At 40.7% G+C, this 14,030-nt stretch overlaps 1 protein-coding gene across 4 annotated transcripts in view; it reads right to left on the bottom strand.

Annotated features, from left to right (window-relative positions):
* Positions 1 to 29: 29 nt before the first annotated feature.
* The window catches only part of fhod3b (formin homology 2 domain containing 3b), a 91,586-nt gene continuing 77,585 nt past the window's right edge, over positions 30 to 14,030 (bottom strand). The window contains exons 11-25 of one of the 4 annotated variants that reach the window (XM_016680688.1): positions 13,254 to 13,352; positions 12,958 to 13,128; positions 11,972 to 12,031; positions 10,601 to 10,693; positions 10,331 to 10,465; positions 9,907 to 9,957; positions 7,916 to 8,106; positions 6,381 to 6,899; positions 5,210 to 6,090; positions 4,653 to 4,811; positions 3,962 to 4,144; positions 3,619 to 3,738; positions 2,610 to 2,771; positions 2,327 to 2,517; positions 30 to 2,029 (exon numbers count right to left, since the gene is read on the bottom strand). In XM_016680688.1, the coding sequence (XP_016536174.1) occupies positions 1,798 to 2,029; positions 2,327 to 2,517; positions 2,610 to 2,771; positions 3,619 to 3,738; positions 3,962 to 4,144; positions 4,653 to 4,811; positions 5,210 to 6,090; positions 6,381 to 6,899; positions 7,916 to 8,106; positions 9,907 to 9,957; positions 10,331 to 10,465; positions 10,601 to 10,693; positions 11,972 to 12,031; positions 12,958 to 13,128; positions 13,254 to 13,352 (3,247 nt within the window). In that variant the 3' untranslated portion in view covers positions 30 to 1,797. The remainder of the gene's footprint in view (positions 2,030 to 2,326; positions 2,518 to 2,609; positions 2,772 to 3,618; positions 3,739 to 3,961; positions 4,145 to 4,652; positions 4,812 to 5,209; positions 6,091 to 6,380; positions 6,900 to 7,915; positions 8,107 to 9,906; positions 9,958 to 10,330; positions 10,466 to 10,600; positions 10,694 to 11,971; positions 12,032 to 12,957; positions 13,129 to 13,253; positions 13,353 to 14,030) is intronic. The other 3 variants (XM_016680689.1, XM_007570005.2, XM_016680690.1) reach the window with 3 other exon arrangements.

Below are 14,030 nucleotides of genomic sequence, written 5' to 3'. Positions count from 1 at the left end.
GTTATGACATGTTTATGACAGTGTCATGACAGTCTTATTCAACCCCCTTCAAATAAAGTGTTACCGAAGTTAGTTATTTCAGAGGCAGACAATAAACTTTTCAATGCTTTGTTTTCATAACTGTTTCTTTCAGCATGCTTTTGGATTCTGTACTTTTCCACCATGAAGTAAAAGTAGCGGCTTGATGTTAGATTCACTCGATAATCAAGTGGCATCATGTTTCTTATTCATGCCTTGTCAAAGTTAGTCCCTCTTAGTCTTACAAACAACTCATGACTTGTGTAGACCCTTTGAGTAAAACTGTTATTTAAAAATGTAGCTGTTAAATGTTAGTCCAAACAGAGAATACACAGATACATACATACTGTAAGTACATTCCTACCTCACTGTCATCGTCATCCTCACTCTAATGAAAATGAAAAACAAAATAAGTATTCATAATACTAATTACGTCATTCTGTAAACATGTAATTAGAATAATCAAAATATTCTGCCCAAAAAAATTATTTGCTTTTATGTTAAATGCTTAATTATAGATTTGGTATGAGGAATGTGTCTGCAGTCAATGTGATGTAAGACCCAACATCTAATGGTGCAACTATTTAGTATCAACAAGGTAGTCTAGTACCTTATATACTGTAGTTAGTATATTGCAAAAGTAGATCACAAAGGGGCAGTATTGTACACATAATGCCATTTTTTAAGCACAACTAAGTAATTATGTTACATTCAGTTTTTTTTTTTTTTTTTACAAAAATGTTGTGTATATATCAAAAATGACTTAAAACAAATGATACTTCATAATTTGATGCCTTGAAATTGGGCCTCTGTCTCTTTAAGAAGTTCCTGTTCTTTCCAACACTAGGCCTTCAGCACTTCTGGACAGATACCTCTCCGTTATGCCGTTTACAACAGTTCTAAGGAGCATTGCACTGACAAGTAGTTTAAGTATGCCGAGCTCAGAGGATTTACAGTTCTTTTGCATTCATAGATCCTCTAATAAAGAACCAGAGGGCCTTTTATTCTCGCTTAGGTATTTTAATCATTAGAAAAAAACAAAAACAAAAACAAATTTAATCTAACTCTGAATTGGCAGATATGGCCCAAAAGAAAACTAGAATCCATTTAGGAGAGCAAAAGCTAGATTATAAAGTATACAGTTGATTTATTGTTGGGACAAATACAGAGAAACAAAAATATACAACATTAGCCCAGATGATCTTGGTCAGAATTTTAACTGTTCAGATTTTTTTTCACATTTAAAACCCCGGCACTCCGGGCGATTTTAACATCTTTCATTGCATAAGATTTCACAAATAGATTTTCAGCCAAAACAGCAAAGTTTGTGTAACAGAGGGGCACATATGATGGAAGATCTTTAGGAATGTGGCTGAGGTGTGGCCCCTAGTTATTTCTCCTTGAGGGAGAGACACAGGTTTGAATTTTCACACCGTGATTAAATTAGGTGTCCTTTTCAAAGAAAAGGCTCCCTTCTCTGCAGCCCCCTCCATTAACAGCCGACTCTCCGGGGTCTCCGAGATTTGAATCGCACAGCGAGGTGTTTGCGCTGGCCCGTTGTTGGCCTGAAGCGGCTACAGAATGAGATCCATTCCACACGACTCCCTGATTGTTGTTACAGTAACTCATACAATGTGAGCACGGAGAAAGCTGCGATGACGTCTCTGGGAATACAAACCGGCCCTTCGGCCAGAAAACGAGCCAGATTTCACAAGATTGCAGATAAAACCACTGAAAATGGCTTGTTAACACCGTTTCACGGAGCTGAGGAAGCACACACTAAACAAGAAGGGCGATGGAGCAATGAACAACGCTTACGTCTGTTATCATTTTCCCCCTGGTCTTGTTTCTTTCCCTGTGGTTGGCCCTCTTCTGTTTCTGTTGCAGCACGCGCTCTCTCGTTGTGCGGTACTCCAGGGCGAACTCACTCAGGATCTTGCTGAAGCGATGTATGCTAACCTCTCGTACGGCGTAGATAGGATGCCCCAGGAACAACAGAAAAGCGTGGAACCTGCGGATTTGCGTGGACGACAGAGATGTCCATCAATTGTGTGGTATTACAACACAAACTTTGATGCGTTTTATTGGTATTTTATGTGAAAGACCGACACAAAATATCTCATAAATGTGAAGTGGGTGGAAAATGAGAGCATTAATCATTAATCATCGTAACTACGAACACCTTTTCACTGACAGTTGAAAAGGTTTTCACATTTTTACATGTAAGGAAGTCTGGAAAAATATGCGTGATATTATCAATTTATAATTCAAACTGGAATAAAATACGCTCTTCAGTATTCAGGCATACCTGTTGATTATTCTGCGATGCACTATTTTCAGAATTATAATTCTCTCTGCGCAGTCTTTAAGGAAGTCTGACATTTTCTGCTTCAAAGCTGGTTTCATTTCATGTTTAGCGATGACTTTTAGGTGATCCCATGATGCTTTGCACCTGCGCTCCATCTGGGCCAAATTGTCTTGAAGCTGGTCAAAATCCACCTGAGGAAAAACAAACAAACAAACAAAAAAAACTGGTGAGGAGTCGTTTTAGTGTATATGACAGATATTAGAGAACATAATGAGTTTTTAACCTTGGTCAAGCGGGTGATGGCTCCTATTTCAGAGTAGAGGTCGGTGCTGTCTGGAAACTTTTCCACCACAATGGCGCAGGCGTGGTGTAACAGGGACTGCTTATGAACCGTGTCCTTCACCTCCGGGACTTTTTCCAAATAACTCAGCTCAAAGCCTTTGGCCTACAGACCCATAAAGACACAAATAACACTGAGAATGTGGCTGGAATTAGTTCGGTGAAGTCGAGCACCAGATGGAAGTGAATTTCCCATCCGGCACAGCTAGAAAAATGGGGGCCGATTGGAGATACGCAGATTAATTAGATTGCTAGTATCAAAAACCGCGATCTGCTTAAGGCCCGAGTGTTTGTTCTCTCTACACAACAAAGCAAAAACGGGTCCAGAATGCATCACGAAAGACATAATACCAACAGGATTTTCCTTGTTCTGCAGCCAGCTTTAAATGGCTTACTGCAAAAGTATAAATGCAGCCATTATTTACGGGAAACTTCTCGTTTTGATGTTGATGACTTATGTTTCCCCTTTTGGATGTTTGCCTTCAGTGATCCCAGAGGCTCATACATGCAGAGTACTCCCACAGAGGCGCAGATGGGCTCACAGGAACAAAGAAAAATCTCACGTTGTGACAAAGTGAGAAGGAAAAAAAACCCATGGTTCACACACACAGGCAATCCAGATGAACATGAACTTCCAAAAAAAAAAAGGAAAAAATAAATAAATAAATTACACAACTCTCCCTCCCCTTCTTCCTTCTCAGCAGATGGAGCCAGACTCAACAGAAGCTGCTGCAGTCAGGCAGCGAACTCACACACACACACACACACACACACACACACACACACACATGCACACACCCACACGCACATGCATACTCCAGAATTATTAATCCCAAAATAATGGGTTTGACTGAAAGTATATGGTAGGAATGTTAACTGAAATTGAGTACACAGAAGGACGACTAGAGAAACACTAGTATTATCAGAAGCATTCCTTGGATTGCTTTCCTTACGTTTGAGCCATTGAGGAAGTTCCCAATGGCCAGCAGGGTGGTGAGGATGTATCTGAGGGTCTTGTTTTTCTCAAGTTGGTCCATTCCTTCCTTTAGGTCCTGCAATGGCTCTGCCACTTCCTAAAAAATGCAGGAAAAAGAAATTCACGAGTACGAAAAGAACTTACAGCGCTAACGTACAGAGAAAGAAAGAAAGAAACAAAGGAAGACGCAAAGGAAGCCTGCATACCATCCAGGTTGCGACAGAAAAATGCCGTGTGTTTTAGAGAGAAAAACCTAAACTTGTTCAGCTGAATGCCTGTTTCATCTGCCCCGGATTAGGGGGAGCAGGAATGTGTCCGACCTTCTCAATAAGCTCGTAGTCCATCTTGAAGGCCCACAGCTGCAGGCGTGCTGACAGCTCCGTGATGGAGGAGAGGGTGAGCAGGAACTGCTCGGCGCTGCCCAGAGGAACGTCAGGGTTCATCAGCTGAGCCTCCTGGATCCTCTGCTTCTCCTCCTCTGTGGGGATCATCGTGAGGATTTTCTAGTGCAGAGGAGACGTTCAAACTTATGCAAAATTTGTCTCTTGTCTGTCTGGATGAAATCTTGGCATGACATGTCAGAGGAGTCGGTGGGAAACATTGATTCTGATATTTCTTAAAGCCGTTTCCTGCTTTCCCACTGAACTTTTGCCCCTGCTTTTGTTTTCTTACTGCAAATACCTCCAGAGGGGAAAAAAAACCCGATGGAGATGAATCTTCCTGTCTCCTACAAATGAACTCAGGTTATGTAATACCAAAAGTATGAGGTCTCTGTTACCTGCGACTGTAAACTGCAGCAGATTCTCTACATTTTGTTTTTGAGATGACCTAAAAATAACCTTTTTTTTTTTTATAATTTCTCTTTTTAAATATATTAAAAAAGATAACAATGTGAAATATCACAACAGAAAGCTTGACGGTTATTCTTAATGAGACCCATTCACAGTTTGAAACCCACTTACACTACATTCAGAATACATGCGAGTTTTGATGCAACTAATTAAAGCTTACCTCAATGCCTTCCTTGTTTAGTGCATACTCATCAAAATTGAGAATAGCTGTCTTGATTGTGCGTGGAGGGGGCAAGACAGTCAACCCGATATTTATGGCGTTGCTGCGCTTCGAGTCCAGGACAATGATTTCCTGTCGTTTGCCTTCAACCGATGCTTTCTGGGAGATGTAAAGAGAAGAAGAAGAAGAAGAAGAAGAAGAAAACAGTGTGAGTCGACTGCTTGTAAAATCCCCTACTGCTCTTTACAAATGATCAATTTTTGTTAATGTAGTTTTTGATTATCTATCACAGCTTCACTAACAATTTCTGCTGTCAGTTTTGTAGCAATTTTTAATGACCAATTCTTTCGCAACTCTCCATTACAATGGAGAGGGTTTACAATACAGGGTTTAATCTGGTTTACTGCAATGCAAAACAACCAACAATTATTTTACGCAGCATTGCTTTTTCAGTTCCCAAAGAGGAAACCCACCAGATCTTAATCCGACGTAGCATCACTGTGGCATTTTAAATTGCATGATGTTTCTGAGTAATTTAAATTATTTGAAAAGCATACCTTTGTCACTGACAACTCCTTGGATTTGGTCTCAAACAGCTGCTCCAGTTTAGACGTGTCCAGTTTAACCGGCTCCAGTTTGGACCACAGGGACTCCTTGCAGAACTTGTGATTCTTGCGCTGCCAGTCCACAGGACGCACCTCGTTCCAGAAGAGACGGATGGTCTTCTTCTTCTTCTGGAAGAGAGGGGCGTCCCCTCGACCCAGCTGAGGAGAGGGCGGTGGTATGGGAGCCATAAACGGAGGCGGTGGAGGCATCATCCTGCCCGGGATGGGAGGAGGCGGGGGACATCCGAACAAAGGTGGAGGTGGTGGGAGTGCAGAACTGCACGGCGGAGAAGGTGAGTTGACCACGCCCTCCAAATCCAAAATGTCCATGTCATCCTCGTCTCTGAGATCTGTGAAGTCCATTTCCTTGATGCGCAGCTCCCTGGGGGACGCCATCAGCTGATCCCAGATGTGATCCGACTCTTTCTTCGGGGCTGAGCCGGACGATTTGTCAGCCTGCTGTTGCTCTTTGGGAGCCTCCATCTCCAGCGCACACGTCAGACCCTTGACTAAGTCCCCAAATCTCTCCGCCACCGCCCTGACGTTGCCGTGGTTGTCCAGGTTGCCCACCTCTAATTTTTTTACGCAGTCCTCTCTCGCCTGCCTATTTGCCTCCAGTGTGGAGATCCGGCTGGCCAAACTGGCCACAGAGTCACTCTCATCCGTTTCCTTTTCACATTCACATCGTTCCTTCTCTGACTCTCCGCCGTCCCTGTCATCCTCTGAGACGGCCTTCTGGGCGTAGAGCATGTCCAGCATGAAGCGCTTGTTGTTGAGAATCTTCTTGCATTGGTCATTCACATCCGCGTCCTTTAAACAGTGAGTCCATTGGCCTGTTGATTGGAAAACAAATATACTGTTGTTATTTAGAGCAACATAAAAAAAATATTCATACCCCATGATCTTTTTTATGGTTTGTCAAATCAATATTAGATTGTATGTGATAGACCAAAAAACTAAGTACTAAAGGTTACAAGGTTTAAATTTTTATTTTTTTCAAAAGACCAAGTGCCTTCAAGAGTTACCAAAATAGCATATAAAATATTATTTAGTGTAAAACGAGACTGGCGCAAACACAAACCTACAAAGTCACAGCACAGAGGAGTAAGTCCAGGTTCGCTACCTGAGTCAGTGTCTTTAGTTAGCTTCTGCTCTCGCTCCTCCCTCTCCAGAGTGCTGCTTGTGGAAGAGATGCTGGATGCAGAGCAGTTGTCTTTTTCATTCACTTCCTCGTTCTGTCTCTCTTTCTCGCTCAGCATCACGCTGTCCTCCACCTCTCCATCTGCAGGCTGTAATTTCTCCTCTAACTCCACCTCCACACCAACATCCTGCTCTCCAACCTCTGGTCCATCTGCCACCTCTGCCTCCTCAGCTCCAACCTCGCCAACAATCCGCTCCTGTCCTGTGAGAATCTCCTGCTCTTGTTTCTCTTCATTCTCTTTCCCCGACTTCTCTCTCTCATCAAGCTGCGCTGCGCCATTCTTGCCACTCTGCGTCGTAGCAAAAATCCCTGCATCCGCACACGTCTTTGTCTCAGTTTTGCTATTTGCTGTTTGGGCCGAGTCTGATGCTGGTGGTTCAGGTGCTGGACTCTTGGTTCTAATCTGTGGGGTGAGGTTTGGACTTGATATGTTTTCTGTTCCTGGAAAGAAATCAGAATGTAGAATTAGCTCAAGTACTAACCTTTTTATTCATAATTTGTGACAATATGGACAAATGGTCATTTTGAGCCAGAAGCTGCTAAATGAAACTGATTTCAGATCGTTTTTTTTTTCAAACTTTCTTTGGAATATCACATGATATCCTTCAGTTTTTATCTCCAAAAGCCAGTACAATGCCAGTCAGGTCGTAACCCATGCTCATCAGTGGTATGACCTTTTTATTGATGCATTTGAACCCATTTTTGTTCAAGGTAGCATGTAACATACAGACTGAAAGAATCAGAAAAACAATAATTAGGAGCCCCAAACTGAACTTATTTTTGATTTTCTTAAACCCCAAACGACTCCACATTTTAAACAGAGAGTCAAATGTAAGCATAAACTGCCAATAACATCTTAGTAAGTTGTAGGAAAGATGTACACTTTTTATAGACATGAACAAATTTCTGGCATCATTCTGTCCGGATATTTGACCACTCCTGTTGTCACATTTGGTGTAGTTCATGTAAGCTGGTTAGTTTCCAACCACATGCCTGGAGTCTTAGAATAAGGTTGATATCAAATAACTTTTAGAAGAAGTTTAACACTAATTTGCTTTATACATTTTGCAAGTGTGTTTGGTATTTGAATTCTCCTGTTTGAACCTTCAGACTGGTACAAATTTCAACCATCTCACCCAAACTGTCAATAACCTGGTACCTGCAGAAACACTGTTCAGGGAGACGCAAATTTAGCATGAATGCAATCTTGTTTAACCAAGAAGGAAGTGCCTGCTTCAAAGTTTCCTGAAAAGTACAGCTGTTCACGTGAACACGTCAAACGGCTTCCAGAGAACAGCTTACTGGGGAGGTTAGATGAAAACTCAGTGGTTTGACCACAATGTCAAGAGGTTACGCTGGAAGGAGTCCAGGTAAGAAAGCAAGATTTGGTCATTCCCCACCAACTCTTGAGAACCAACAGTAAAAAAAAAAACAAAAAAAAAAAACATTTTTTTTACCCGACATCTGCTCTGCAGCCATGACTGTCTTTTCCTGTGAGATGGAGGGTGATGCTGTGGAGCAGCGGGAGACTGAGCGGTTGGTCGGAGTTGGACTCAAACACAGCGTGATTTCTGTTCGTCCTCTTGTCGGCACTCGAGGGCGCTCCCGATCGAACTCCTCGGCAGCCAGCCTCTCCACTGCTTTGTACCTTCGAAACAAAATGAAGACTTCATCCGTCTCTGCATACAGCAATCTGATTTCAATTGTACCACTCATGTGCCATTTATTCAGTGTGTGTGCAGGTCTATTAGAGTTCGCCCTTGCAAATGAACCTTTTCAGATTCCACTGGTCACTTGTAATTTATTTGGATGTTTTGTGAGTTCTCAAAACAAAGTAATGCAAAACTGTGAAGTTGAAGGAATGTGCTGCATGGTTTTCAAGGTATTTTCACAAAACCAAGATGTAAGGAGTTGTGTGGTCAATATTTGTCTTCGGTTCCTGTCACTGCAATACATCAAAATTAAATTGTCCTCAAAAGTCACCCAATTAGTAAACAGAGTCATCCCATTTGTAATTCAATCTCAGCATGAAGAGAACAGTTCTATGAAGAAAACGGAGGATTATTAGCGAGCAGCAGTGAACCAATAGCATCAGGAAGACCAAGAAACACAGCAGACAGTTTAGGGAGAAAGCAGTCCAGAGGTTTAAAGTTGGGTTAGATTACAAAACAATATCCTAAGATTTGAACTTGTCAAAGACAATTTTTCAATCCATCAGCTGAAAAAAATATATGGCACAAATGGACCTCCGCCAAGACAATGAGAATCAGTCCAGAGGCTGATGGTAATTCTGCAGGAGCTTCATGGATCTATAGCTGAGGTGGGGAAGTCTTTTGACAGAACTACTAGTATTTGGACACTCTGCAAAGATTTAAGAAAACCAGTACTTGTAGTCGCAGGTAACAGGCAGCACATGCTGGTTCTTGCTTCATTGTGGTCTGTTTTAAGTTAATTTTAGATTTGTGTTGTGTATAATACTTTATCTTGCCATGATTTTTTTATTGACTTTTAAACTGTTTACATGTTCTCAAGGTGCCATTTGGGAATGTACACTGGAAACGATCAAAGGCTACGGATATTATAGTGTTCAGTATTGTTCATGCTTAACATTTGTCCGTATGCAAATACACAAGATTTAAATAAGAGAGCTATTTTTGAAAGGAAGTTATAAAAGAAACCTTCTTCACAGTTTGCCACGAGTCAAGTGGAGGATGCAGTAAACCTTTGGAAGAAGATCCTGGACAGATGAAACTAAAAGTGATCATTCTGGCCTGTATGCAGACAACAATATGCATAATCCTGAACCCTGCAATTGAAGACGGTGGTGGTAGAATCACGCCGTGGTCATTAATGGTATTTTGCTATTTTGAAAACATCAGGCAATAATTACTTTATATAGAAAGACACAAACGAAAAAACATAAAATCAAAATGAAATACATTGAAAAAATTTTGAAAAATGTTTTAAGTTGTATTAGTACTTTTGCTTGTCGCAGTGCAAAAACTGGTATCTTTTAACTGCATAACTAAATTCGGTGTCGTTTAGTCCAGTTATTTATTTCAGAGTGAAATGTTTTCCAGGGAAGTATTGCATTAAACACATCCAGCCATTGAAGGAATTACATTTTTGGAAGTATGACAGCCTTAAGTAACACTGATTGTATCTGTAAATATTAGCCATTTAGCCCATCTCATTCCAGGAAAATTATGGAAAAATGGAGCCATAATCCCATTAATCACAGACCTGAATGATGACAAATGACATCCACCTTTTTTTTTAAACCGCCGTGAGGAATTTTTGGCAGCTACTCGCTAATGCAGAGTTTCTTTTCTAGGCTTTCTTTCAAATATTTGAGCTGCATGTCGAAGTTCACGGAGTTGAGAACAGGATAGTAACACAGGGAAACAAAAACACAGATCCATTTGAAACAGAAACAAGACGAACTCACCTTTCCTCTCTGACTTGTTTCGCTTCTTCCCTCTTTTCCACATGATCACGACTGAGACAAAAAAAAGAAGCAACCGAGCTTCACAAAAGGCAATTTGGCACTTGAATGATGTATATATTACTCAGCATGAAGTCTTAGACTGCTATGATGTTAAAGATCTGGAATATGGCTTTACAAAAAGATAAGTTGTGACATGTACAGATAACATATGTGTTTACAGAGTCGTCCTGTAATGTTTCAGAGTGCAATTATCCTCATAAATAAAACTCAGCTCTTCTCAGGCTCAGGAGAGATTTATGAGCACCTCAGCTGAGCTAAGACAAGAGCCACCTGTAAGACCTAGCTGCCAGTTGCGAAGAAACAGTGGGTGCTCTTCAAGATGGAGCCATGCTGGGTTTTATCTAACAGGCAAGGCGAGACTAACTTGAATCGATTTCTCTCTTCTCTTTCGATCCTCTGCAGACGCTCCTCTCTTTCCAGACGTCTCTTCTCTCTCTCTGAAGCCAGAGATTCTTGATGTTGCCTGTATGAAGATGTCAGCAAGCTCCCGATAGCAGTCCTGCTTGCAAAAATGTAAAGAAAAGGAAAAAAAGAAAAATATGTGAAGGCATTAATAAATATGTAGCGATGAGTGTTCCTTTTATCAAGTGACATCTAATTTCACTGAAGCTACAAAGAGTGTTGACGTGTTCACCTGTCGGACTTGGAGTCAGGTGCGGAGGGCGTTGAGTTACTGAGTTGATGGATGGGCGATGTTGGAGTTGGATGTCTACTGATGCAACTTTTTCTAGAAAGGAAGAAGAAATGAAACAACTCAATGTTGTTTGTCTTTCCTATCTTTTACCAAAATAATATACAATAATATACATATACATGATACAAAACCGAGATTTTTAGAAATTTATTTTTTAGAAATAACGTTCAGTAATTTAATTCAAAAGGTGAAGCTCATGTCTTACATTAGACACTCACAGACTGACATATTTCAAGTTGTGTCTTCTGTTAGTTTTGAGGATTATGGCTTACTGCAAAGCAGACTAAACTCAGTTTCCAGAAATCTGAAACGTTGCCTATTCAACTGTTTGGCTGAAATTTTTAAGGCATGAACTGTGACTGGAGCGCTTCAAGAGCCACCCCACCGAGACTTATCCTGGATATGAGCTTCAGCTTTGGCTTCCCCTGTATCCAAGCTCCTGAGCATCAGGAGAGGGCTGGGGAGTAAAATAACTGGACAGGTTGTTCAGTGGTCCAAAGTTATCTTTTCAGATGAAAGTCAATTTTTCATTTCATGAAAATGAAATTAAGACTCTCTAACATGGAGAAAGAAGCAGAGAGGCACAAAACCCAAGTTGCTTGAGGTTGAGATTAAAATTTCCTCAGTGAGTGATGATTTGAGGATCCGTATCAGTTGTTGTTGTTGGTCTACTGAGTTTTATCAAGTCCAAAGTCAGTGCAGTTGTCAACCAGGAAATCTTAAGGCCCTTAATGTTTTTTTCTATGCTGACAAGCTTTATGGATTTGATTGTCAATGAGGACTGGGGCACCTGCCAACACTGTCAAAAAATACCAATACCCACTTTAATAGCAATGGTATCAGTGAGCTCGGTATTGTCAAGACAGGAAAAAAAAGACACACAAGACCCAACGCTGCAGATTAAAGCAACTTGGGCTTTCGTTTCACCCCAACAAGCTGATGGCAGATCAAAAAATAATGCAGTGGTTCATCCAAAAGGGGTTTTGGCAAATTAAAAAGTACATTTAGAATACATGGACAAACTTTACAGCAGGTTGACATTTTTGTAATGAAAAAAAAAAATCATTTAAATGCTTTTATGTATTCAAATTTCTGAAAATTGAATTCTGGGTTTTCATGAGTCATGATGATCAAAAGTACTCCTGACTTTTGCTTTATGAATCTAATGAATGAAATCAATTAAGCTTTGAATGATATTGTAGTTTACAGAGTAGTTGTTTAGTCAAATTGTTTAGTGTTGCAGGTTGAGAAACTAGTGTCAGCATTTCCATATATCCCCGTTACGCCTGACCTGCCGACTCCTGATCTTACCTCTCAGCCCAGCAGGGCTTTCTAGCTGAGTAAGTTGTAGAAGGTGGAGTATCTGTCAGACTGAAGATGGAAGCAAGAGAAAAGATAAAGTAAGTCAGAGAGAAAAAAAGATCAACTGTTAGCCATCCAGTCAAGTTAGTTAGAGAGCAGATGGATCATACAGAGTTTAATGGCCACAAGAAAACAAAGCAGACAGGAAGAACACATCTTTGTCTGTAGATTGAATCAATGAGCTTCTTAGAAAGCAAAAAAAGTACAGCACATAATTACAGTACTATAACGTTACCATCTGTCACTTTAAATTTAAGTGTATTGTTTATAATATGTTTTATATTTGGGAATAATATCAGCTGCAGTGTAACCTGGGATATGCTAAGAAAGTACAAAATCTACTATGACTGGTATTACACCAACGAGTAGATCAGTGGTCAAATTCAACAAATTTTCCCTGGACTGGCTTTAGCTGATACTAATGCATCAAATAGGCTGAAAGACTTGCTTTTAAGTTTACTATGGCTGAGAACATCAATTTTGCTAACAGACCACAGGAAAGAAAATATCTAGATGTCTGTTGTTCTGTTGGATGCAAGTGAACCTAAATGGGTTCAACGTTTTCACTGGCAAGTGTCATGAACTGGGGAGCTAACGCAATATATATTCAGTGTAACCGATCTGGCATTTAAAGTGCTAAACTGTGTAATAATGAGGGCAGATTTTAAATGATAGTGTCATTAGTTGTGCTTTTATGCTTTCTGAAGTTTCACTGGGAGAAATACAGGCTTTAGTGGTGATGTGCTTCACAATGAGTAATGAGCCAGTTGTAATGCAAGTCCCTCATCAAATCTAAAAGACACCTTGAGTCTGGTTTAACTCAACGAACGAAGGCACACGAAAAGGGTTCCAGTCTGACTACTACTGAGCATGTGCAAAGCCTGTCTTTCCAACTATAGCACCAGACAAGAAAACGGTGGCAGAAAGGAACACACCAAGGACTAAAGGTCCTCTTTTTAGGTGCAACGGACACAGGAGAGGCTGTCCTGGTCTTGATGCTGAGAAAGTCTCTCTGCCCTTCAGGGTCACTGGCTTTAACGAGGAGGTTGGTCATACACTTTAAGTTCAAACACATGTTAGGAGTGTCTGCTACCTCTGGAGCCACACTAGGAGGACAAAATACAAGAAAGCAGGAGTCCAAATAGAAGGAGTGAGGCAATCAGACAGGGAAGATGCTAAAAGAAGAAGAAAAAAAGAGGCAATTGCATCCTGCTTGGCTGGCCTCAAATACCTGTGAGAGCCCTGTCTAGAGGGTTCAGTGTCTGGTTGGCTTTCATCATCTGCCTCGGCCTCCTCATCCTCATCCTCCTCTTCTTCCTCTTCCTCTTCTCTGTGGTCAGAGGAGGGGCCGAGGGATGAATGGATGAAAGGGAGGATGTCGGTGGGCAGGAGGCGGGGAGTGGAAATTTGGAAGGAGACAATGCGAAACCGCAGATGGTTTGCCCAGGGGGGGAGACAGCGCACAGAAATGAGACACACAAAACATGCTTGTCAGACAAAAAGCGCCAATAGGCATTAGTACAGAAAAGCAACAAGCAATGGAAGATGTTAGCAGATTGAGAAAATTAGTGGAATGACATAAAAAAAACAAAAAAAAAAACAAGCAATGGATTTTTTTTACATGCAACAACTCAGGGTACATGTGAATACAATTAAGTAACATACAATATCCCTCAAAAGTATAGACACTAAAAGTTAAAATGCAGGGATTCTGTTACGCAAACAGTGAAACTAAGATAAGACCTGCTTCAAATGTTTTCCCGTCTGTACCATGATAGACGGTTAGGTAAGAGGTATTTAAAAAGTCCTGCTGTGTTGTGTACAAGGAAATATTAGACAATACTGAGGAAATAAATGTAAACTTTTGAATTTGAAGACAGCTTTAAAACTAAAACAAAGCAAATAAATAAATAAATAAATAAATACATTTTGTTGATAACCATTCTTAACCTAAAACGGGAAGCGCTTAGTCTGATTTACAGCCTAACAAGAGAGAAAAAGTAAATAT

This window comes from Poecilia formosa, unplaced genomic scaffold (assembly GCF_000485575.1).
Source record: "Poecilia formosa unplaced genomic scaffold, Poecilia_formosa-5.1.2 Scaffold253, whole genome shotgun sequence".
NCBI classification, from domain to species: Eukaryota; Metazoa; Chordata; class Actinopteri; order Cyprinodontiformes; family Poeciliidae; genus Poecilia; species Poecilia formosa.
Note: the sequence above shows the minus strand (reverse complement) of the source record. Positions and strands in the feature narration are given on the sequence as shown.